This window comes from Epinephelus lanceolatus, chromosome 3 (assembly GCF_041903045.1).
Source record: "Epinephelus lanceolatus isolate andai-2023 chromosome 3, ASM4190304v1, whole genome shotgun sequence".
NCBI classification, from domain to species: Eukaryota; Metazoa; Chordata; class Actinopteri; order Perciformes; family Serranidae; genus Epinephelus; species Epinephelus lanceolatus.
The window spans coordinates 11,260,446-11,287,506 of record NC_135736.1 but is presented as its reverse complement, the minus strand read 5'-3'; the positions used below and the strand labels follow the sequence as shown (position 1 = coordinate 11,287,506).

At 40.2% G+C, this 27,061-nt stretch overlaps 1 protein-coding gene across 1 annotated transcript; it reads right to left on the bottom strand.

The window, feature by feature from the left end:
• Positions 1-15,981: 15,981 nt before the first annotated feature.
• LOC117254913 (ATP-sensitive inward rectifier potassium channel 12-like) lies at positions 15,982-26,228 on the bottom strand. The gene is made up of 3 exons (XM_033623369.2): positions 25,969-26,228; positions 19,736-19,914; positions 15,982-18,357 (listed from the first exon to the last, which is right to left on the bottom strand). The coding sequence occupies exons 2-3, from the start codon at positions 19,825-19,827 to the stop codon at positions 16,719-16,721; spliced, it is 1,731 nt and encodes a 576-aa protein (XP_033479260.1). The 5' UTR covers positions 19,828-19,914; positions 25,969-26,228; the 3' UTR covers positions 15,982-16,718.
• Positions 26,229-27,061: the final 833 nt, after the last annotated feature.

The following is a 27,061-nucleotide window of genomic DNA, read 5'->3' as shown; positions in this document are numbered from 1 at the left end:
ACTGGGAGAAAAAAAAAAGTGATTGAAAGTGGAAAACATTCCCAGAGAGGCAGCATTCCAGCACACAGTCAGCCCCGCCCCCTCGGCACAGCACCGCGCCCCGATTGGTCCTCTAATTATCCCGCTGCTCTCTGATTGGACGGCAGCAACTCACTGTTAATGCCCGTCTGTCCATCACTGCAACATTTCCAACAGAGAAGAGGTGAGATTTTTACATCGGAGTGGCTTAAATGACTCTACAGTGCGCCCATTTAGAGGCAGGAGAAGGCCAGCTTTGTTGGACGTGTTGACATGTTCTATCAAACAAATAAACAATCATGAGGAGAGTTATTGCCTCGTGTGGTCACGTTCCTCAAAAAAATCAAAAGTTCAGCCCTGATTTAACTGGAGTCCGTTTGATAGCTACAGGAAATAAAGCGTACATCTTTGAGTTATCATCTTTATAATAACAAATAAAATCTTTTAAAACATATCAGAGACAAAGTAGATGAACTGTAGCTGATTTTAAAAGAAAATGCAACAGATAAATAGTATAATAAATTAAGGAAAGCTTTGGTTAGTGATTAATAATGTCATAAAATCAATGATACTTAAATTTGGCATCGATATCTGATGAAAAGTTTTAAATTCATTTCATTACTTACTACAGTCACTACAAGCACAATAAATTAAATCATCAATTGATGCAACTTTTACAAAAGTCTTAATTAGAGAGGATATAATGGGTTCACCAAAAGTGGGTGACTTTATGGCAAATATGCTAGAGCTCCAGTATAACTATATTCACTCACAACCATTCAGTTTTTGTGAAATGTTACAGAAACAAAGCACGATGTAACATTTGACATCCTTGATGAGATGTCAACTACCCACTATATTTGGGGTGGATGTGGGGGACATGCCCCCCTCAATAATTAGAGCATGTGCATTTATTGTCCCCCCAAATGAAAACATGAAAGTAGCAGAGGACTTTTGACAAAATTAAACACATTTCCACCATAAATGGAAGCAAAAAGGCAAAAATTGATGCATGAAAATTCACTAATATGCAGGTAATTAAGTGTTCGATGCTCAATAGTTCCTGGGATCCAACCCCAACCCCTATATCATAGCCTATGGGCTCTGTGTGCCCCTCATTATTAAAACAAAACCTACACCCTTGCTACTATCTCTACATGACAGCTTTAACATCTTGAGCAATGATGTACATTATTAAATTAAAATGGAAGATCATGTGTGTGGCATTAAACATAGCCTACTTAAAGAGGTGTCCCACTTTACCTGAAAACACTGTTCACTGGACAGATACAAGACAAATAAAGATGACATGACATTGGCCAGAGACACCATTGCTTTATTAAAATATACAGTAGCCAATATTATGTCAAGTTAAATTATATTTACTTAAAAACTCATGTTTTTAGGTGCCTTAACACATGCCAATCAGTCTGTTTTAGTTATAACCACGCCCACAACGAGGATGTTCCATATACATAAATTATATTGGTTCCAGAGAGTCAAATGGCCAAACAATGTGTTGCTTAAATGTCCCACTTTTCCTGAACTCATTGACTTTAGTCTGTGTTTTAGAAATCAGCAGATAAACTTTAGACCTCATCAACTTTAACTTAAAGTTATTACATCATATCGGAAATGCAGATCGATGTGGAATTCTTTTATTCAGATCAAACCAGAATTAATTTATCAACGATTATATCTAATAGTCTAATCGAGCTGTTTTCTATATAACTGTAGGTTGGAGATTAAAAGATAAACTTTCTAAACAGTAAAATAACTCCTCCAGCCTGACTAAACATTGAGAATAATTTCTTAAAACAAATACATGTCACCTTTTCTTAAATGAAATGAATAAGAAATCTTTCCAACACTTTATAAATTGTCTTTCCCAATGTTTTTGTGCATAAAGGCTGCAGCAGTGAAAAGGTTGATCTGTGCTTGCAGGCCATGATTTGTGCCGATAAAGCATGGCGTGATGGGAAGGGAGAGAACCGACTTAGCAGCATCTGATGCGCACCCGGACACACACACACACACACACACACACACACACACATACACACGCTCAAAATGAATACAACAATAACCCCTGTGTGTCCGTTGCCTCTCATGTTGAGCCTGACTCTCGGTTTTCTCCCTCTCTCTCTCTCCTCTCTCTTTGCTCTCTTTGTCTCCATCTCAGGTGAATTGTAGCCATGTGATCAAACGCCCAAGCCTCTATCCATTAACCCTCGTAAATGAAAAAAATGGGGGAACAAAAAGCAGTTTTGTGCTGCAAACATGGAAAAAATTGATAACAGAGAGCGATGTGTGCGTCTTTCTCCCCTTATGTCCGAGCATAGACACCAGTCGCGCACACATAGAAAATACTCTGCAGCAGACGGGACACATGGAGCTCTCTCTGTTTCTGCCGCTGCGACACTTTTCTGTCTCTAAACACTCTCCAAAGCACCTGGATCTGGGCCTCGGAGGTGCTGATGGTAGGGGGGCTTGTGTTTGGAGATGATGGGGGTGATGGGTTGGTGGTGGAGGGGAGGGGGAGGTGGGGGACACCTCCATGCTGCACCCCAGCGAGCCAAGCAGCACCACTGGGATCCTGCATGAGGCCTCCGAGGCTTGTGAAGTGAGTGTTTTTGTCTGTGCTGTGGTCGGTACGAGGAGGATTGTTTGGCAGGAAAATGTGTTGGAAAATGTGCGTCGTTCTGCGGCTTGTTCACTAGGTTTCCAGAGACCAGAGGAAGCTGCGGTTTTACGGAGGGTGTTTAGATAGTGCAGCTGGATGTAAATGGCCCCCCAGGGAGTCTGTCAGACGGTGTCAGTGTCTGCACTGAGGAAATCAAGCGCAGAATTTAATCATTGAAATTGGCCATAAAATATTGGATTTAATCGTCAGGATGCTGAGTTAAAAACAGCCTCATATCATTCTTATATAACCTATGACATATTCGGCTACTCAGTAATAACTTTATCATAAGGCGTTAGGTCTTTATGTTGCTGTATGTGCCAGTGAAGTGACTTTGTAATGACTTTTACAATTCTGTGACATTATTATTATTATTATTATTATTATTATTATTATTATTATTATTCTTTTATATCACCTCACTTTGACTTAACAATAATTTATTTCTCGTAGTGGTTACTACATTGTCGTTGTAAAATTTCTACTTAAAAGGCCATTTTATAGTTAAGCTTAAGGCGGTTCCGTTTCTTATTAAACAGTTTTGTTAGTTATTTTGGAAATTGCCGACAGAAAGTTTGTTTAAAAAAAAGATTTAGGAAGTTGGACTCCTACAGAATTATCTGAACATATTTTTTTCATGTTGAAAAGTATTTTAAGATAAAAGCAGTAATATGTAGCGGCTGTTTTATAATTAGCAGGGAAATACAATTTGTGTTCAGGACAAGTTTTCTATTTCATAGGCCTATGTAATTATGTGCGCTCAAAAAGCTGAATGATCAAGTGTTTGGAGCTGAGACAAATAAAACGGACTGCTTTGCTCCGACACACAAAAAACAAAATTAAAGCTGTATGAGATTTTCGTTTTATTATTTTTGCGTGTGTATTATTAGCTACAGTATAAATTAAGGTTATTAAAATCGGTAATAATGGAACAAACGGAGGAAAAGAAAGCAGCCATTAGAATATTGTCTAAACGAGATTTCCAGTGTTTAAGATAATAATGTCCTATCCATGTTTTTCTTAAATTCAGTGTGTTTTTTATACATTAAAATCATCGAATAAAATGTAACGAAAGAGGCAGACTTTCCAGTGGTGCCTTCACGGTCCGTTCTTTCAATCAGTTGTGATTTAAGTGTGTCACATAGGCCTCAAGAAGCTGCTTGACACTTATAATGTGCTCCCGTTGGGCTTTAATTTCTTTGCACTAAGACAATCTTGATTAATCTCTGACGATGTTTATTCTGATAAATACTGTATGTGGTTTTATGATTTTATTGTCACTCCGTCACTCCCTCCTTGTTTGCCTGCAGGTCTTTTGTTCTCCAGCTGGAGTTCAGCTGAGAATAGGCCTCAGTTTTCTCTAAATCAGCTGAATTGTGCCTCTAATTATCAGACATGTGTCTTCAAAATATTTGAATTTCAAATGACTTTATATTTTGTTTATACTTTTAAATTAGTGGTCTACATTTTTTTTCTACCATTTGTATTTTAGATATTCAGTGAAAACAATTTGACTCTGAGAAAAATGATGAACTTCAAGCTTGAAAGTTGAAAAAAGCAAATAGAGAAAAGTGGATTTCAAACTCCTTCAGTTTTCCCCAGAGTCTGCAGTGATGAGATGAGCACCCAGCACTGATTTAATATAGAGACATAATGAACTCATTTATTTATCTCATATCTTTGATAATCTCTGGACTACTTTTTGTCCTTGGGCATAGTTTAACGTCATAGGCTTCATGAGATTTTTCATTTACCTGATCTTTGAATATGCTGCACAAGTTTTAAAGAAATTTTTATTCTATCACTGAAGACTCCAAAAGATTTTTTTAAATGGTTAAATGCCACATCTGATAGTTTCCTTTTTTTTAAGGTAAGTAGCTAACTTGATTTATAGGAAATGAAACAACTCATGGATATTTCACCTATTACCCAAAGCTAATCAAAGAGATATCACCTGTTTTGTTTTTTCCTTTATGTATTTCATATTTACTGCTGAAACATTTGTAACCTTGCATTTGGCTTGGGATCTAAACATGCACTTTCAGACATTTTCTATGTCCTGTGTGAAACTATCATGGGCCCTCAGGGCAGCTGTAACTTGTTGGAAAATAGAGCTCACATGGTCGCATCAGTGTCTGCGCTAACCTGCCATGTGACTGCTGTAATGGGCCTTTCCATGGCTCCACAGACCACTGGGTCACAAGAAGCCCGTTTCCTGCGGCTCCTGGGAAAGAGCGGGGAGAGGATGGGAGGATGAGGTCTCATGATCAGCAAGGGAGGGTCAAAGAGTCAGCCTTCAGGTGCACACTTAGTCACGGGCAGGTGTGATTGGGATGAAACTGATCTTAAGAGATGAGTTCAAGGTTTATGTCTGAGAACATCTTATATGATAGATGTTTTTAGATAGAAAATTAGGCGATGAGGTGGTGGAAAGGACAAAGAAAGGAGAAGAAGAAAGAAAAAGAGAACGTCCTTTTCACTTTGGCCTTACTACTTGAACAACCCCCGGGGGAAATTCCTGAAATCTGATGATGGATGGAGAGAAAAGGCAAGAGAGGGAAAAACAGAGAGATGCAGATAGTGTGAGAAAGAGTGTGTGTGAGAAGGATGCAGATAAGAGAAGCATGCACAGCGGTCAAATATTCACATGCTGGGTCACATTCTGCATTAAACTGATGTATAATTGGTGGAAAGCATTCAGTCCCATGTCAATAGGCACATTTTGGCCTGAAATGAATGGCGTCATTTGTTCCCAGTGATGACAAACTCGACAAAAGGATCTGAAATGATATGTCAGAAATGGTGAGGATTGGAGCAGAAGTATGTTTTCTCCTTTCGGAGGCTCAGATTTTATAACAAAGTGTCCCAGTTAGTTTGAAAATGAACTTTATCTGTCAATACAAGTTGTTTCTCGTGCCATGGCCTTCCTTTGCATTTTTTTGGTTTGTGTCAAACACTGCATTTAATTCATAAACGCCATCCATTTCCTCTCAGTGTTTGTGTGAAAAACAGTCGAGGTCAGTGCTTTTCTGTGGGGAATTCCAGCTCTGAATCTAGACTGTCAATTAAACTGAACCTCATGTGACTCAAGTAGTTCAACTCAGACTTTCACGCTGTCCTTTACATCTGAATCAGAACTTCTCCTTTAGCTGATTTCTGAGAGCCGTGTGGTGATTACACTAGACATCACTGACGGAGGAGACAACATGTCTTCCTCTTCTGAGGTTTTGGGTGTCAATAGCATTCAGCCATAACTGAGGAGCACGGTATCTTGCCTTAACTCTCTGGAGCTGAATGTCATGAAGTATTTACACATGAAATGAAGAATATGTGAAAAACAAGGGTCGTGTTGGGACCTCTGACGAATCTGCTAACTGACTTGTTGGGTGTCTCAAAATCTTTTATTTTGAAGTTGAAATTAGGAAGAAAATGGTGGATTTGATTACACTGAGGGCTGCAGGTGTTTTCTGGGTTCATCACTTGACTTATGCATCATGCAGACTGTGTAAGTGTTGATGATGCGGTGACATGCCATCCATGGGGATGAATAAAAAATGATTCTGCTATCTGACCTCTGTCACTCCCTTTTTTCCCATTCTCACCCAGTAAATTAGTGCAGCTGCACCACACTTAAATGGGTCCCCCTCTTTTTTCTCTGGGAGTGTATGTGACCGAGCATGAATCCTCTCTTTGTGCTCCGTCTGCAGAGTTTCCCCCCTCTATAGTTTCTTGCCTTCTTCGTCTTTTTTTATTTGGGAGAAGAGGGGCTTCGGTTGCGATGGCGGCAGCACTGGTGAGGTGGTGGTGGTGGTAGCGATGGTGGCGGGCGGTGGGGAAGAGGAGGGGGAGCGGGTAACTTGTTGGACCACATTCCTGTGCAGCTGTGGAGGCTGGTGCAGGGTGGGGGGTGGAGGGCAGAGCAGGATCATCATTGCATTGCAGGGCATCATGAATGGCCTATTGTTCGATGGTTTGCTGTGTCCGCATCTCTTTGCTACAACTTCAGCCTCCGAGAGGAATGGAGGAAAAGAAAATGAACGAAGAGATTAAAAAATAAATTAAGAAGTAATTTGTGGTTTTGATTTAAAAAAAAAAAGATGAGAATCACATAGAGGAGAAAATGATGTGGGAGTATGGGAGGAAGCCTCGGAAAAACACCATAACTCAGTCTCATATTTGTGTCTCTGACTCAGATGCAGGAGGATGTTGAGACTCGCAGTGTGATGGTGATGATGAAGATGGGGATGATGGTGACTGGGACAATGGTGGCATTCATACTGGGACTCTATGACGGTTTTGCCCCTCAGTCATATGTGCCAGCACGCTCTGCAGTCATACTTATATGTTGACTGTTAGTTACACTTTAAATTCTTCCCTGCAGTGCTGTGTGTTTGTGTTTCTGTCAGATTCAATTTACACATTGTGATACTTGTACATTTTCAGCTACATGAATGTGAAATTGATCAGTCAAACTTGTGGTAACATGATTTTTGGACATTTTCAGATATTTCTGAGTTGTTATTACTCTTTTATCAGATATCTTCTTGCTTGAATTTCTTGAGTGTGATTCTCTTCTGAAACATTAGAGTAAAAGAAAAGTAAAATAAAGAGCATACTGGGGCCATATGAACCCAGGTGAACTCCCAGGTCTTCAATCAGAGTCCAACTCATGAGAGGTTGCAAACTGCTTCATCTAAGACCTATGTGACATAACACCAGGGCAGCAACTAACCATTAATTTCATTATCGATTGATCTGCTGATTTTTTTCTGTTTCATCTGTTTATCTTTTAGTCTATGGATTGTCAAAAAACAGTAGAAACAATGTCTATCAAACCTTCCAGAGCCCAAAGTGACATCTCCAAATATCTTGTTTTGTTCAACTAACAGTCCAAAACCTAAAGATTTTTAGTTTACAGTGATACATGACAGAGACAAACAGAAAATGACTGATGATCAAAATGTTGTAGGTTATTTTTCTGTTACTGCTGTTCTTGTGCTGTGTGCCAACTCGTCAATTACGGACACTCAGTCAGTGACCCTAAACATTAAACTGTGATACTCTATGTACCCCTCCTGCATGGGTCGGTCAATATACGCCCATATCATATATTGTGTCTTTTCAAAGTAAACTTTGTTTACTTTTTTTTTTTTTACTTGTTTCTGCTTGTTAAATGCATGCTGTCTGTTTTCAGAAAAAACGCAGAGTGTAAAAAGGTTTAGGTTTAGGTAACAAAAGCAGGTGGGTAGGATTAGAAGGCTTAAAACAAGTACATTTCTTTCTGACATAACATTACATTACGTGACATACATCACTAGTGGAGCACGCTACACATACTAGAACACTATGTTGTTATTAAAATAACTCACATGACTTTTGGATTCACATAGGAAGCAAACAGCAGTCACCTGGGTGAAAGTCCACAGTTTGTGTGACCCATCCCACTGACCGTTTGCCTTTATACTACGGCAGTAGGGCCTGGGCGCCTCATGCCAGTATCTGAGTGTATCTGATGCCAAGGGCCACTGCCCAAGCATCGGTATTTGACGGGTTGGGATTGCAGTCAGGTTGTTTGTGAAGCTGCTGCTCTTCTGCTGTGGGTTGGTACAATCACTGTCAAACTAACCCTACTTACTTTTAAATGTGTTAACAAGTGGAAAACTAAAATGTAATATTCATGTTTCATACACTATATTACTGTCATTGGGATAGTTTTTGTAAAGTGTTATGAAAATGCTAATTTTATAAATGGCTATCTTCATAAATGTTCTATAGATTCCACGCATTAGCACGGGACCCCGGACCCCCCTGCAGATTTGGTCTCCCCCATTGTTGACTCCATGGTTACGGTCTTGCTAGCATCACTTACTAATGCTGATTTAATCTGGTGCTTATTGTGACGTCTTTGGTAAAAACAAAACTGTGTGTTGAATCAGATTGACATGAACTGTCATTTATGAATATTTCTGCTTTACTTTGTGGGACTCTGGAGCAGCTTCTTCACAAAGCAACTTAAATTTATTTTCTTTGTCTGTCTTAGTTTTCTTATTCTGTGGTTTTTCAATGTCGCCTTCTCTACCTCTATTTTTCTTTTTCTTGCCCCTTTGAAGCACTTTTCTTTTCTTTTTTTTTAAATGAATCACAGGCAGCCTGTCAATACAAAATGTTAAATACAGCCCTGTTGATGACATTTCACCTGTCAACTGTTCTCAAAGTTTAAGATGGTTGTAGACATGGGAATAACTCTTATGTAATCTGCTATGGTGTCATGTTTGTCTGATGTTAACTGATCTAAAAACCACAAATAAAGTTGTATTTCATTACAGCAACAAAAACATCTCCGTCTTGATTTTTAAAACAGCTTTGGACAACAGACATTAAATTGCGGGCAATAAGTGAAAAATGGATTTTTTGATAAAAAAAAACGAGCAGGAAAGACAAAAAGACAAGGAGATGGAGAAAGTAGTGGAGACTTTGCAATCATGAGTTCTCCTTGGAACATTTAATTAGTCTGTGTGAACGAAAGAGAAAGAGGGCGAAGGCCTGAGGGGTCTGAGGAAAAGATGTCTACATAAAAGACTCTGTTGTTGTCGGAGCAGAGGGACACATAAAAGGCAGTGAGCCAGAAAGATAGATGATATATCTGGGGGGAGAGAGTGAGAAATATGCTGATTTATGACTTTCTTTATGCCGTCATTTTGATTTGACTTGTTTTCTTCTTGTGGACATGGATGAATATGATTAATTTTCCCCTTGTGTGGCAATAGCAGATGAATGCATGTCACACAGCTTATAAGAGCAGAGAGCGCTCTGTTGGTCAGACTCACAGAAAAATTGCCTGTACATATATATATATATATATATATATATATATATATATATATACACACACAGACAAGCTGCCAGATCGACAGGCAGAGAAAAGCACAGACAGGTGTTATCTCACACATTCAGAGCAGACAGACAGGTTGATGACTGAGCAGATAGACAGATGGACAAATGGATAGCGTGTGATAATCAGAATCAAAGTCAGTGTAATTCATTTGTTTTGGTGAGCTGCTCACATTGGTCATGTTACAAATACAAAATGTACAAATCTGATGTAAAACCTAAACTGTGCATCCTGAATTTGTACATAAGGTAGTGAAATCGACTGTTGAGATTAGATCTGAAATTGCATATTTAAAAAATTCAAAGCTACAAATTCCAGTTAAGGATCATCATTGCATTGCAGGGCATCATGAAAGGCCTATTGTTCTGTGGTTTGCTGCGTCCGCATCTCTTTGCTACAGCCTCAGAGAGAAACAGAGCAAAGAAAATAAACAACAGAGAAATAAAGACATTCCAAAATTATCTGTTTGGTCAAAATGTTTTATACATTAATTTGTCCTTCAGCAAAACATAAAGTAAACTGTGAAGAAATACGTTATTTACAAACTGAGATGGAAACAACAACAACAAATTCACAGTTCTGATGTAAAACGGGGTTGGATTAACCTGCTACATGGTAAAAAAATATGCTGTGCCTCTACTTAAAGGTCCAGTGTATATTATTTATGGGCATCTATTCTGAGAAATGGTATATAATATTTATAACTATGTTTATTGTCACCTGAAAATAAGAATCATTGTGTTTTGTTTTGCATACAGATTGTTTTCTCTTCTACAGAGTTCACAATGATGTGTTTACAGTAGCCCAGAATGGACAAACCAAACACTGGCTCTAGATATAGCAATTTGCATTATTTATTTATTTTTCCCACTTCGGCCAGTAGTTCTCTTATACACTTAACACACTGGAGAAGTTCTGCAGCCTCACCGCTTGATGCCACTAAGGCCCTTCCTACACATGTACATTTATTTCTGAAAACAAATATTTTCCACTTCCTTAGAAAATAATTTTGTCAACACAATCTTTGTTTTACAAAATGTCTCTGTCCACACAAGAACGCAAAAACAACCCCAGACGCTTGCTGTCTTCAGTGTTTTTTCCTTGTCACAAAAGTAGTAAAGACTACAGGCTAATGTTACCTTTTTCAAAACACCTACTGGAGAGCCCATCACTGCTGATGCACTTTCAATATAAGGATGAAGTAGCTCATTCAAATATACGAGTGATGCTCTGGACGTGCAGACATACTGCTGGCGGGCTTTAAACCGTGGAGACTCAGCTGGAGCAAAAACACTGGGTGCAGCAGATGGCGCCGTTCCTCCCTGAAGTGGTGTATCAGTACAGAATTGTGTAAAGTAGTCATAAGACGAAGCAGAGCTAACAAAACATTAGCAAACTGGTAGTCCACCATTGTTGTTGTTGTTTCTGTTTTCTAGTGTCTAGCTCATTACACAAAGCAACAATAGGCCTGCATGACTTGATGAGATGATGTCATTGCTTCCTAAACACATCGTTTTTTACATCTACACAGATAAACAGTAACTGGAGTCTTAAAAAATCTGCATCTTAGAAGGTATCTTTAAATGTCTCTATTTTAATGACCTGAAACTCCATTTGTGTTTGCATGAGCAGACAAATCGTAGAGGAAAATATCCATTTACAAACATATCTGTGTACATGTAGACAGGGCCTAAACCCTTCACACCGGACCAAACTGAAATGATGAAGTTAAAAAAAAAAAAAAAAAAAAAAAAAAGGGTTTCAACACTGGGCCCTCCTTTGAGACAGGGTAAAGACATGGTTTTGACATTTGAATTTATTTTCTTGCCAAGAGTTAAATGAAAAGATGGATACCACTCTCATGTTTGTCTGTGCAAAAAAGGAAGGTGCAATTAGCTTAGCTTAGCATAAAGACTGGATGCAGGGGCAAACAGCTAGCCTGGCTCTGTCTGAAGATAGCAAAATCCACAGTTAAAAAGCTAAAAATCTTATTCGAGTAGTAAAAAATAAGCATCAGAATAAACTTCAAGCACCAAAAGTAAAAGTACTATTCATGCAGAATGGATCAGTTTAAAATCATAATCGAGATTTTAATTATAGATGGATTAATATGTTCAGTACTTAAATGTTGCAGCTGGTAAAGGTGGAGCTAATTTAATTTACTTTATATACTGCTGGGTAGCTTAATCTATTATAATATATAATAAATGTATTATTTTATTTAGAATTTGTATTAATAATCCAGATCTGCAAAGTAACTCAAGCTGTTATATAAATGTAGTGGAGTGAAAAGTGCAATAATATATTTGCTTAGTTGAGGTATAAAGTAGCACAAAATGGAAATACTCCAGTAAAGTACAAGTATGTTAAAATTGTACTTTAGTACAATACTTGGACTCAGTTACTCTCTACCACTGGAGGAACTACAGGAAGTAAGGGGAGATAAGTCGAGACAGAGGAGGGCTGACATGCGACAAAGATCCCCACCGTCTCAATCCATGGATCGACATTAATATTTCTACTGAAATAAAGCCACAGTTTAGCTGTTGAAATGTGACTGGCTGCACTGATAGCAGCCTATAACAGAAGAACAGGGTGGACAAAAATACAAGCACACAGACAGAAGCAGCAGACAGACACACAGACAGTAGTAACCAGAAGATGTTTGCCCTGTGGTGCTTCCCAGCCTGAATCAGTCAGGCCTCCTTAGCTGAGCTGTGTCAAGCAGCACACAATGCTCCTCTGTCCCCCCAGCGAGCTGCTTCACAGCTCCACAACACACAACAGCTCATTATGGAACCAGAGATCTCTCGGCCACAGCTCCCAGTGCCTAAATACTGTCCCCTGCTGAGCACACAGACACTGTCACCAGCTCTGGTCGCACAGCCCGAGGCCACAAACAGCCAGTGAGGCCAAGAGAGGGCACGCAGATATACAGGGTGTCACACACATGAAAGCCCACGCACACACTCACACACTTAACCTACACGAGGATGAACACACACCACCTTATTAGGCAAGATCCAAGTCAGCCATTAGAAGTCTTAACAGAGGTCACAGAGGTCACCCAGCTGCTCTCCCTCACGGACACTGATGACGGGGTGGGGGGGGGGGGGGGTGTGACGGTCCGGTTAATTAACCAGCATCAGAAAACTGCCAGGGAGAGAAGGATGGGATGACAGCAGGAAGACAGGCAGATTGACGTGAGGAGAAATGACTTGTTAGAGTGGCCAGGAGATGATATTTAAACATTTCTTTTTAAGTTACATGCAAAGTGATTTGAGCAAAGAAGCTCTCACCTGGTTTGGTCTTTTGACGGACTATAAAGATGTAAGATGGCAGAAAAAGAGCATCAGGGGGGATTACAGCGTGACATGGATCTAATTATCAATCATGTTAATGAGGAACAGCGGCTCAGAGGTTGGCACTATCACCTCACAGCAATACAGTCCTGGTCTGAGTCTCAGCTCTGGGACTTTCTGTGGAGGATTGGCCTTCCTCCAAGTGTTCCCTCTATATCAACAACTCTGAATATCAGAAGCATTACCAAGGCACTGGCCTCACACCTGGACTTGGTTTATGAGACAATGGGACCCTGGGCACAGATATACAAGAGGCCCCTACACCTCCTCTACACAGGAGCAAGACAGACTTTGTGATTTTGCCTCTTTTTTGCTGTTTTCCATCTTTGTGTGGTTGTTCTGCCACTTTTTGTAGTCATTAGCAGTTTCTCTGCATCTCTCTGTGTCTCTTTGTAGTCATCTTAAGTCTCTTCCTGGTCAGTACGTGATAATTTGACATTTGGCAGGTAAAGGCCAGAGGGGGGCCCCCGACAATTAGGGCCCCTGAGCCTGTGCCTGGTAGGCCTATTCAGTTCTCAATTAATGCGTACATCTAAGTGATTTTACCTTTTAAACCAGTGATACTCAGCTTGCGGCCTGTGGATCAAATCTGGCCAGAGATAGGGTGCCAGGTGGCCCACAACCATTCTTTAATTCACAATGAAAGTAGCTGTCTCAGACTGGGTCTTTTGTACCTTGAATGTAAATAAGGTGCCAGAGCGCATAAAAATCATCAAAATAGAGCTTGTTGATTAAAAAAAAAGTGCCAGGGGACGATCTCTCTGACCCCCTACAGAAGTCCGGGCCAAGCCCCGAATGTCCCCAGATCTTGGAAATGCCACTATGTACACCTGATCTGAGCGGGGCTGCTGCAACTGGATTTGTCTTCTGGCAAAAATGAGTGAGGACAGCAAATGTTGAAAAGCTGAAAACAGGCAAATAGTTGATTATATATTATTAATATCTTTTTATTAACTCCTCTCATTTTGCAAAAGTGGACCCTGGGCAAATCATGTTGAGTATCCCTTCTCTAAACCTTTCAAACTGTTTATCGAATAACTGTTAGGAGCAAGAGGAGGTCAAACTGCATGATAGTATGGACAGATTAAAAGTTGAAAACAATCATATATCATTCTATGTTGCAAATTTAGTATTTTCAAAAGGGGTAATGGCAAATCTTCGAGAGGCTTTGACCCGCAGGTTGGGAAACTCTGTCCCAAAGTGCCCATCAGCTAGAAGAATCTCAGAGAAAAGTTCTTGTCACTGGTTTAATTTCATATTTCAGACATCTTGATTCTGATTTTGGTACACAGTAGAATAACCAAAAATAAAAAACACACAAAGAAAACAGTTCAGTGATCAACACAACAGCAACATACAGAACTTTGGCACTGTTGCTCACTGTGGTGTCGCTGTTCAACCACATGGGGGAGCTTGTACAACAGACAGAAACACTCCGTTCTCCACTTCACAGTTAAATGGACTTCAGTGCCTCCTCATGGTGTTTCTGTGGTAAGTGCCTCTCCCTCACTTCTTCAGAGAACTGTTGCTGCATGTCATACTCCCCTCTCAGTGTAATAAAGGTGAAAATACCTGAAAAAAATGTTAATATAATATATATTCCCACCAGTCTCTCTCCTCTGTCCTATTGTCTCTGTACATCTATGAAGCAGCTTCATAAAGCAGCAGGTTATGTGTGAATTTTTGCTTAAGTTTAAACATTTTCAATTCATAGAGAGATGAGCAAATATGTGTGTAATTTTGTCTTTCCATCTTTCCACTTTGCATTCTGTTTTAACACACAACTTGAACTAGATTTTGACACTGGACATAGAATCACGAGATTACCTCCATGATAAGGTGAAACACAAGTGATATTGTACTTGAGTGATGAAGGTTCTCTAACAAGTTACCAACAACACTAAAGGGCTTTCACACTCCACAGGTTACCTCGCAGCCTCTTGTTATATAGGAGAAGACTGCAGAAGGGAAGCGGTTTCCAACATGGTGGTAGGGGTATGGCGTGGTTGCTGCCACATGCACGCACACAGATTTTTCCCTGCTGCACTGAGTTTAGCTTGTTGAACTTCTGGCAGTTGCTGCCTATCTGGCCAATCAAATAATGGGCATCACAGAAGTAGAGGGAAGACGAGATGGAGGAGCTGAAAATGTTGGTTACTGAATACCCAGAGGAAGGGTGCTAACAACTTATAAGGGCAACCAGAAGAAAAAGTGACCTGGGATAACATCTATACTTAAATTCAGACGACTGCTAGATTGTCCAAATATGCAGAAATCTTTGGTAATTTCAGTGATTTCCGTTGAGTATGCAGTTACAAGCCAGCTCCCACTTCTGACAGTGTTCAACGAAGTACCTGCCCGTCATGGCAGCCGCTGACTGTAGCAGAGGCAGCAACCTTTAAAAACGCTTTGCTTTTTGAGGAATTGCTGTTGCGGGTTGTCGGGGCAGTTACTGTGCAGCAATCTGAAAGCAGCTTTAGAGTCAATAGTCATGTTAGCAGTTCTGTTACACTTTAAATTAATGCTAACTTCAGCATGATAACATGCAGTTATCACAGTGACAATGCCAACGTGCTAATATTTTTATGGGTATAAAAGTTATGGTACTCACCATCTTAACTTAGAATATAAACAATAAAAGCACTTAATACGAAGTACAGCAGAGACTGGTGGGAATGCCATGATATTTGTAGACTTTTGGTCATAAATCAAAGCATTAAAAAGTAATAACAATGTGTCCTGATGATAGCAGAATGATTAAAAGTTATCACAACTCATCCTGAGGATGACAGTCCATTCATTTTTTCAGATATTTTAGTCTGGACCAAAGTGGTTGACCGACAGACCAACTAACACACCGACTGGCCCAATTTGCCATCTCTTGAACAGCTATCGTTGCTTGTTCAAGAGAAAGAGCATCCACCTTTGTTGTGATCCAAAGTCAAGACAAATGTGCAATACAGACTCAACTGAGACAATTCAAGTGTTAACAGTATACACTGTTGTTTATTAGGTTCTGTGTTCATACAAAACAACACACTGTTACAAAGTGTTCATATCTAATGATAAAAGTAAGAATAAAGTGCTTGTTCTTCAATGGTATGTGTTTGACTAACTGAATTCTGTTTAATGGCTCATTCAATGTGTGTGAACCTGTTGTCTATAATGGAATAAATGGCATTGTCACCAAATGTGAAAAATAACAGGCAGGAAGACATAAGTTCAAAATAAATAAATAATTTATTTTTACACAAAGAAAATAAGTGTGTTGAAGTTGAGCATTTGTGTTGTGCTTCTTTTGAAATAAATGGATTTTTCTCTCATAACATTTATTTGTTTATGATGCATAATCATTTCAAAATTCAAACAAAAGCATATCATATTTACAAAAACAAAATCAAGAACAAAAAGCTTGACTTAACTGCAGATCATACACCGTTATATTGAATAAAACAAGAAAGCAATAGAGTCTTCAAGATACCTCATGATTTGAGGGAAATATCCGGTCACCATGTTTAAAAGTAGATGAGCTGTGCGTGGTTTAATGCTGATGTTACAACTGAAAGTGTACAATACCTGAAACCAGAGCAAGTTATGAGCTAAAGCTGAGTGGATTTGTACAGCTGCAAAAAATAACTTCTTCTGCCAGATGTACAGTTTAAATTGTGTCCTCCATCTTTAATTTTTACACGAGTTCAATACTTTGGTTGGATTCACACAGACAAAGAGAGGAAACAAAATGGAAGGGCAGCCATTACATTGATTAAACTCCTGACTCTCTGCTGATGTATAAAGGTAGGGTGGGCTGTAGTCTGTCAAGGCTGATCTGATTCTCTGTGTCCAGAACACACAGCATCTCCACTGTCTGCTCCTCCACAAATGTCTCTTTAAAACCCAAGTGAATGTCATCTCTCATCTTTACCTCTCTGTCACTTCTGACATTCAGGCTCCCTGCCTCCTCTTTCACGTCCTCCTCATCCTCGTCATCCCCGCAGCACAAAGCTACCTCGTTCTCGTAGCAGAAAGCGCTGGGGGAGTGAGGGCCCAGGAAGTGGCGGGCTGCCCTCGGTGCAAATGGTGATGGAGACTGGGAGTAACTTGAGCTGGAGGATGAGGACTGCCCGCCACGACCTGTCATCAGACTCAGTTCCCTGGCACTGCAGTGAGGTGTAGATGGCACTTCGTAGGACTTATGGAAGCGGGAGTAGTCCACGTAATAGCGGTCACTCTTCTCAAAGACCACAGGCTCAAAGCGGTGACCCCACAGGATCTCCTTTGCCAAGTAGGAGCTACGGGCCTGAGTGGTCATAGCTGTAGCCTCCACCATTCCCTCCAGGATGACCACAATCTCAAAGTCTTCCTTTTGTAGGTCATCCCGGCTCAGGTCATACAGAGGACTGTTTTTGTTGATCTCATGGACCACCACCAGTGGCGACACCAGAAACAGCCGATCCAGCCCATCGTCATAGCCAACATCAATGTCCGTCTGCTCCAAAGGGAGGTACTCGCCCTCCGCCGTCACATGTGGCTTGATGAGCTGAGCACGCACATGTGCTTCAACAATGTGGCTCTTGCGCATGTTCCCCAAGCGCCACATGAGGCACAGCTTACCATCTCGCAGAGCGATGACGGCATGATGCGAGAACAGCAAGGTCTGTGCCCGCTTCTTGGGCCGCACCATCTTTGCCATGATGGTGCCGATCATGAAGGAGTCAATAATGCAGCCCACAATGGACTGGACCACCACAGTCACCACAGCAACTGGGCACTCTTCAGTGACACACCGGAAACCATATCCAATGGTGGTCTGGGTCTCTATGGAGAAGAGGAACGCCCCGATGAAACCCTGGATGTGGAGAATACATGGCCGCCATTCGTCTTTTCCATCCTCTACGTTATTTTGAGGATCCCCTTCCTTCACAGGAATGCGAGGGTTAAAGTCTCCATGAGCGAGCGCCACTCCCCAAAAGATCAGGCCGAACACCAGCCAAGACAGAAGGAAGGTGGTGGTGAAAATGAGCAGGAGGTACCGCCAACGTATGTCCACGCAGGTGGTGAAAATGTCAGCCAGGTATCGTCGTGGTTTATCCTCCATGTTATTGAACACCACATTGCACTGGCCATTCTTCTTCACAAAGCGGCTGCGCAGGCGGCCGGTGCCCAGATCCAGGCCCAGGCGACAGGAAGGTGAAGCACGGCAGCTGTTGTGGACGATGGGCTCGTTTGCCACTCTCAAAGTCAAAGCTCCTCTTCCCTCGTCACTTCCTTGACACTCTCCTCCTCCTTCTTCACCCCGCATACAGGCCCCCGACAGCGTCTGCTGAGTCAGAGGACTGTGGCCATTGTGGAGGCCCAGGCTGGAGATCTTTAGGGCATCTTCATCTGTGGAAACGATGCTGTATCTGGAAGAACAGAGAGGAGAAATTTACTTCCTGGAAACTGACAGGTTATAAAGCTGCTCACTGTTGCCATTACTGTCAAACTCTCTGCTCTGTAAGTATGATAAAAAAGTAAGCTCAGACCTGTTTGGCTGTACCTGTTACCTGTATCTTTGTTACTACAGCTCAATGCACACCACTTCAACATGTGGAGAAATGCAGAGCTTGGCAGACCTTCATTGTCTTAGTAACATTGCTAGACTCTGATTGCGAACAGTCGATTGGATGTTTTAGTACCCCTTTATCATACGTCACATTTTTAAAAAATCGTCCACTCTAACTGATTTTCACAGAGGAGATAGATTCAGTTTTCCCTAACCAATCACTAGAGACCAACATATCCACCTGAATCTAACATAATTTGTAGTCCACACTGCCATAGTCATGACAACATACTTTTGCTGTGGTTTCATGGGTGGAGCAGAGCAAAGTAAAATAAACTATGATGTCAGGCGATATGGAGAAGAAACAGTCTTGATTGCAGCATCTCTCTTGTCTATAGCACTGGCCATTGTTGTTGTTGCTTCTCAATAGTTCTGGCACACCACTTGACAAAGGTGTTACTCCGATTGATTGGCTAACCGAGACCCTCAGCAGCATTCATTGGTTGTATTTTATTTTAAATGACAAATCGCAGCTTTGTGTCTCAATGTCAGACGAATCAGTCAACTCAAACCTGGTGGAGTGGGTGGATTCACAGGTCTAGACCCAGGGAATAAATCCTCAGGGGTCTCTTACTCTTTAAGAATCAATCAAGTCTGAAAATATAGATATTGATAAGCTATCTATTAATTGTAATAAACTATTAATTCTGCAGTTACACACACATATGAACTCATCGATAAAGGGTCATGGGTTTCTTCACAGAAGTTGGTAAGTCATCTGTATGGAAATACAAATGTTTTTGATAAAGGGTTTTTATGATCATCCATCAAGTCAGCAGCTGTAAATGTTAAAAAAAAGTTGATAAATGGGTTATCATCCAGATGCTCTGCAGCCATGTCCCATAGGGTCAGAGGTCAAATGGTTTGATTGAGGCTCTACCTGGTGAACAGCAGTGTCCATTTTTTAAAACCTGGCAACCCAAATGGTGTTCTAAATATTGGCTTATACCTGATCTCTTAAGCTCTATTTAATAATTTCTTAAGGATTATAAACCCTATATTAAGAGTGACTTATAAAATTGGTACAATATTTTTAATATCTGCTATATTTTTGTAGGTGTAGCCATAATTTGTTGGACTTTTTTTCCTAAGTTAGAGGCAACAGAAACAACCTAAAAGAAAAACTAGAGCAGATGTGGCCAGTGGCCAATGACACGGTTTCCCCATCCCCATCTTACCTGTTGACTCGCACCGCTCCCATGGCACCGGTGATCATCAGGCTGTGTCTGCGAGGGCAGTAATGTAGGTTGGGGCGGGTAGTTCCAACCATTAAAGTACTGTTGCTGGACAGGAGGGCAGTATGAGCTCAGGTCTGTCTTGCATTCGTTATCAGTGCTGCCTTCTCGTGATGCATTTTCTGTGAACAAATAAGACAATGAAGACATTAGTAATCAGAATTGTAAATTTAAGTGCATTCAAAATGTGGAGGTAAACAAAACCAAACTGGTTAACAAAGATGACTAATTCCTGGACCTCCAAAAAAATCATCAAGGCTACAGGTCGACAGCCACGCTAACAGCTCTGAGAGGCCATACTCACACAGCGGTGCTTTGAGCTAAATGCTAATGTCAACATGCTAACATGCTCACATGCTATCAGTAATTAGCAGCACAGCTGAGGATGAGGGGAAATGCATTATTTTTGCAAGAATTTGGTCACTAACCAAAGTACTGGATGATTTGAAAATTTGACCCAAATGTCTGGATCAGTTTTCATGGCAGATCATCCAATAGTTGTTAAAATATTTCAGTCTGGACCAAAGCAGTGGACAAACTGACATTTCCATCTGTAGCGCCACGTTGCTATAATGGCTAAAAATCAGAGGAATCAAAAATCTCTCCCTGTAAATTTTGGCTTTGTCTTAATGCACGGTGCAGACCAGACAGTTTTGTGTAATGAAAGCTTATTGATTAGGTCCTTGCTAGTGGTTAGCCTTAGGGACCTTCAGACCAATCAGGGGTGGAAAACCAGACAGGCAGTGGAAGGGACAAAGGTCTAAAAAAGAGATGAATCAGTGGTAATCTACTGTTAGAGGAACAATTGATCTGCTGTTTGGCCTGATGACAAGGTTGGAGGGTGATTTCACTCGGCTTATTATGTCAGCAAGTTGGAAGCCAGGAGAACAAAAAAGCACCGGGTTGCGTAACCAATAGAAGGCCGGTCGCACGCACTACAAAAGGGCAACAGTGGTTTATGTTTTATTGTACGTGAATCACTTTGGCTGATTTAAATTAGTTGACAGTGAAAGGTAGTAATGGATTGTCTTGGGGAAATCTGCAGTTTAAAAGCCTTTGTTCAATATCACCGTCAATAACAAGCAAATAGAATTTTGATAGGTTTTGATATCATGTAATGTGGCCTGGGTGCAACCTTTGTATGTGATGCTTCCAGACTCTCTTTCCTGTAACACCAATGACAGATGTTACGAACTGGCTGCTGATTGGCCGGATGAGGAGTGATTTTCGACTGGATAATCCCAAAGGGCAGATGGTTACGTCAGCTCGGTACAGCTGGAGGAGAGTGTCCTCTGCCTGAAGTCACAACCTTTTCTTACAGAGTCCTTAAAGATGCCAGCCAAAATGTTGGATCACATACGTAGGTCAGACGCATGTCTGTGCCAGCGGCATCATGCATGGGATCAGGATGGAACAACACTGTTCATAAGTCAGTCTGATGGGATTTACAATGAAGACATGAATGAAAGACTGAATTGTTCTGGTGCAGTTCTCCTGAATTGTATTTGTATTTTATTTTAAACAGTTTGTACTGGTGAGGAGCATCCCATAGTTTCCAAATCAGTTATCTATTGTTTTACATGTTGTATCTAATGTTCTATATCTCAGTGTTGTTAGTTTGTTTTTTTATTTTTGTGTCATGCCAAATGTTTGGTCCATGCCACCTGTGCTAGCATATCCAATGGCAACCTTCCCGCCCCTTTTTTATTTATATTCACAAAATCAATTTCTGTTTTTATTTGTCTAAATACAGCATTGTTCCCAGTTAAGTGGACAATAAAAAATGGAACTGGTTTTATATATAACTGAGATGGTGCACTGGATACAGGTGTGGTCAGCTGTGGTGAACTGTATGATTTAATTACATTTGTCTAAGAATATGTTTTTGGTTAAAAACATATTATGGTGTTACCTCTGAAGAAAGATATTTATGTTATTATTAGTGTCATGCAAACAAAACTTCACACAATATTTAGACATAAGCCTTTAAAAATACCTTTGTAAAGCCGATTCTATACAATATCCAGTTGTTGAAATATCAGAGAGGTGTTGATTGAACTGTTCTCTTGTCTTTTGTCGACATCAGGTTTACAGTGTAACAGAATGAAAAAAACATAAAACATCCACACTCAATGTCCACTGACTAGCTTGTGCTTTTAGGCCCCCGTAAAAAAGAATCCTAAAAGTATCATGGGTGAAATCATGTTATAAATCATCTCCATGACAACCAAACCCAACTCCATCTTAAAGGTTCAGAAAAAAAAATATCATGTGGCCCTCGGGTTCGGATTGTTTTCTCACAACACAAACTATCACTTCAGACTCAGAATGACAATAAGGTTTATAACTGTCACTTATAAGGAATTTGCCTTGGTGTTTGGTGCATAAAGTAAACATATTTAGAAGAAATAAAAATAAAGGCAAAGTACTGCAACAGTCAAGAACATAAATACAGAATAGATAACAATTCAGCACGTTCTCATCCCCAGGTCATTAAATAACGACACCCTGTCTTACCCCTCGGTGTGTGATACCGACGCCACCCTTTAGCATCCTTTTAAGAGGCTTTCAGGCTTTCAACAAACTCCAGTGTAAACCCATCCAGAGCAATACTCAATGCTGAGCAACTGATGTAATATGAAGAGCAAGACAAAAGGGCCTGAAGAAAGAGAAGAGGATGGACTGAACACAAAAGGAATTTAACCCTGAGGGGCATGGTTGTGTCCCGTGTGAAACCAAAAGTTAGCGTTGTCATTGTGCAATGATGTCACACTGATGCATTTAGGTCATGCTACGTTATTGTCAATTGTACTTAATCTACCTAACCAAGTAGTTTTGCTGCCTAAACCTACCCACAACTGTTTCGGAACACTGATCATGGCTAACATGGTGTTACAGCTGTGTTTCACACAGAGAAGCTAAAGGTGCCCTGTGTGTCGCTATGAGATGCTGAGGGGTGCGATAAAGTTTTGGTATTTGACGACCTGGGAATGACAATGGGGTGAAAAATCCCCCCCCCCCCCCCCACACCAAAAAAAAAGAAAAAAAAAAATACTATAACATAACAAATATGTACAATATAGCTGTATATCAGAAAAAACAACATTCACAAATTGAGCATGTGTTGCAGGAACATTACACTGGTTCATTTTACTGGTTTGCTCATCAAACTCCTGATCCATATTTGTTTTGTGACTCTCCAGTGAAACATCTCTAGCTTTGTTTAAATTGCATTTTATGAAACTAAAAACCAAAGAACTGCCAGTACGCAGGGGCTAAAGTTAGGGTTTGCAGCTATAAAGGCTTTGTTTTATAAATGGGTGAGGATTGTAAATAGTTTGTGTGAATCTGCCAAAAATGTACATTGTATCAATAATGTATGTCTGAACAAACATTAAATACTGTCATTATCTCAGTATTGCCACTAATGCAACCAACTGTTGTCAGTATATTCCTGGCTGATATCTTTATTCCTCATCTGATGGGATCCCTGGGGGAGAGTGACAGTAATTAATGGTTGATCATAGTTACTTTGTTAGCCGTCTCCATAGGAACATCTCTCCTCTCTCTCTCTATGGGCTGATTTGCTGTGTGTGTGTGTGTGTGTGTGTGTGTGTGTGTGTGTGAGAGAGAGAAAGAGACAACTTGTAAGGAGGAGATAAACCAACTGTGGAGTGGAGAGATGTAAATAGGCCACAGACGCTCCCTCAAGTTACCCACCTATGCTCATAAACAAGCACTGAAACCTGCAGTGCAACACAGCTCTCCACAAATGCAGATTATTATTACGCAGTGTGCTGCAGATTCTGACGTAGCTCTTATTCAGGTACGTCAGAGCATAATCATGCAAAGGAAAAGGATGGAGGAAGCCCTTGTCAAATACCAGATTACCATGTCCCTTAATCTCCCAAGCCAAACAACAATATGAAAGGTGGATGGCAGTTGCTGTTTGACCTGGTTTAAGCCCTTTTGTGTAATCTGAGATCTGATGATATGAGAAAGGGAGGGAGGGATAAGGAAAGAAAAAAAAAGATTAGGAGGTCCTCCACATTGGATGGAGTGTGAGAAAAAAATACAGATTAAGATGACGAGATTATGACGTCAGATGATGTTACTACAAACACACACACACACACACACCAGTCTATAAATGTCTTTCTAAAAGACAAAGGAATGTTTGAAAATGTGCGAGAGAGCTGCATTTGGTAACGCCACGTTCTTCGGAGGCGATTCTGTTTTGTTTTTCCTCTGTATTTCTGCATTTCTGTACAGCACACTGTCTTTTAACTGACATTAAAGAAGGGACCACATGTCCCTGAGGACAGCAGTGGGTCCACAGTGTCCTATAGTCCTATGGAGAAGCAAAAATAGTATAACAGGCACATATTCTCACTAGAAGAACTTCATCCTACACACACACATACACGAATACACACTACAAATAACACTAAAAAGTAATAGATATACAAAATAGAGAGGCCCCTTTGTGTTCTTTTCACAGGCCAAAACAAGTCTAATGTAGTGGTGGCATGTACCTAAATTTACTCAAGTGCTGTACTTAAATATAATGTCCAGGGACCCCAAGGTGTCCTTGACAGAAATCCAGGGAGTCCCCAGAAAAATTGTGAATAGTTTATTTTCACTATTTAATACACAACAGAAGTGAGCCCTGTGTCAGTAAGAATCATTAGCATGACTATTCTGATCGTAGGTTTCACTTCCTACACAGTTATATCCTGGTGTAGGTTACAACTATAGAATTCAGGTTTTAGTCGTATCTAACAACCAAAATATTTTTAGATGGAGGCCCCTGAAGCAAAATCTAACCAAAAGGGGTTAATGGCCTAATGTCTATCAATGTCCTTGAAACCAAAAAGGTTGAAAACCACTGGGTTACACAACTTAACAATGTGTATATACAGTTGATAAATTAATTCCTCTATAAATGCTGCTTACATGTTAATGCATAGGTAATAATAGTCCTGTAAAAAACATACATGATACATGTGACAGTTCGGTATTTTGATTGTTTTAGATCTTAATTTGTCTGTAGTCCTATTTTGTTTTTGACCTGAATTTCAATGTGTGCGACCCCAGGAAGACGAATATGGATCCTTTAATAAACAATAATGACCACCTTTACTTTTTACTTTTATTTTTCATTTTAAGTATGTTAATGTTTAACACTTATGTAGTCTTTGTGCATCATCTGAAGTCTGTTTCTGTTGTGATCCCACTGTGTGTAGTTCCTACAAAAAGGAAAATAGAAACAAACTGGAATTTCTGTCATAGTGGACATTAATGCTTAATACTTAAATACTTTTACTGTTGTAAAACTTTGAAACTTTTACTTGTAATGGTGTACATTTATAGTGTGGTATTGCTACTTTTACTAAAGTATAGTAAATATTACTTTGTGCTGCAAAGATTAGTTCAAAGATGTGTGAGTTCAAATCAGTTTGATAGAGGATATTTTGAGCCACACTATACATCTGGGTCATACGTTGCTCCAAATATGTACCAGTTTTAAATCATATAGATAAAAGCGAAGTTTCCATCTTTGCACATGCATCACTGTCAGAGGAAGTCTTAAATGCCGATCGATGGTTCACACAGTGCAACCCAAAGTTATGACGGGGCAGTTTGCAAACTAAGCAGCAGCTGTGACGTGTGTTCGTTTCATTGAGGCCACGGGAGCTGTCCAGTGCTGAAAATCAATCCAAAGCCTGCAGGAATAATCGACAGCTGGGAGCGGAGAGGTGATGGGGGGGGGGGGTGGGGGTCTGGGAGAAGAGCTGAGTACTACCTTGAAAATGATTTTGGCCTTTAAAATCTTTTCCTCTATCTGTTTACACTCTCCAGATTTTTTACAGTCGACTTACTCAGCCAAATGAACGTTTTGTTTAAGTATTGATTGTGTTTTCTGAGTAGTTGCTTGTTTAGACAGAACAGGGACAGAGAAACTATTGCAAGAGGTGGCACTACTACTTACTATGCAGTTTTAAAATTTTAAGATTTTAAGTGGAGTCACGAAAGTTAACATGTTGTAATTATTGATCATAACAAAAACAAAAATGCCTTTTCGGGATTCAAGATTTTTTTTAAAAAAAATCTTTCCAGTAGATCCAACAGATGTTACGAAAAATAAAAATAAGAATATGAAACTATAAACTCACCCAGGTGTTACTGTCGACTGAATCACTCGGAGACTAATATTGGCTTCATCCTCATAAAAAGATATTTGAGTTATTGGCACCGTCCTCTCTTCTTCTCTCCTTTGTTTTTCCTTTAATAGACAAACACCTCTTTAGTAAATCTGCTGGCAGATTTCTGTTGCACAAACTTGTACATATCTCCAGTCTGAGCTTTGTTTTGTTGCTCCATAGTAGCTGAACGGAGTCGCTCCTGCAGCCTGCTGGTTGTGCATCTGCTCTGATCCCTGCCAGTGTGTGTGTGTGTGTGTGTGTGTGTGTGTGTGTGTGTGGGAGAGAGAGAGAGAGACAGAAAGACAGAGAGAGAGAGGGAGAGAGAGAGAGAGAGAGAGAGAGGGAGAGAGAGAGAGAGAGTGCGCTCTGATTATGTTCCTATTTATAAATATATATGCTATTGTTTTCCCCAGAGTGTGGAGATGTGGATTGTGTAATTTAGACTTTAGCGCACTCAGACTTGCACTGGCATCCAACACAACACACCAGTGACTATTGTTATCTCTAGGAGAGTTCAGAGTGTTTCTGAGGCATTTTACAGTGTGTTTACATATACTGACTGTGTGGTACAAAATGGGGTTTCTTTTTGTCTCATATTGAATTACAACAACTGTGTATAACTGTGGGAATGCACAATAAGTTGAAGTTTTTGCGTTTTTATCCATTTTTGCACAATATACAAAGATATGTACAAACAGTATTTATGGGTTTTCACCTTTTTAAAGGACAAAGGAAGCAAAATAAAACATCGTCCCCATCTTGAATTTTTTGAGCCAGAAGTGACCAGGTTGAGAAGGGACAACAGGGTGAGCTAACCCTAACGCTAGGTGCTAGCTTGGTTGGCACAGTGCATTAGTTAACTGTAATAATGCTAATGCTAATTTTTGCTAGCAAAAAACAGGCTTTAAAACCATAAAACAAGAGTACTTACTGGAAAAACTGAATATTTGACTCCTTAGAGGGTCTTTCATTCAACAAAAGATAAGATAAGATAGTACTTTATTGATATCAAACTGGGAATCTGGGGAAAAAAAGGCTGAACAAGACCTTTTTTGGACGACCA

Excerpts from the sequence above, each read along its gene's own strand:
- LOC117254913 (XM_033623369.2), bottom strand. The coding sequence starts at position 19,827 with ATGGTTGGAACTACCCGCCCCAACCTACATTACTGCCCTCGCAGACAC. Across the intron at positions 18,358-19,735 it reads GGAGCGGTGCGAGTCAACAG|ATACAGCATCGTTTCCACAG; the intron begins GTAAGATGGGGA and ends CTGTTCTTCCAG.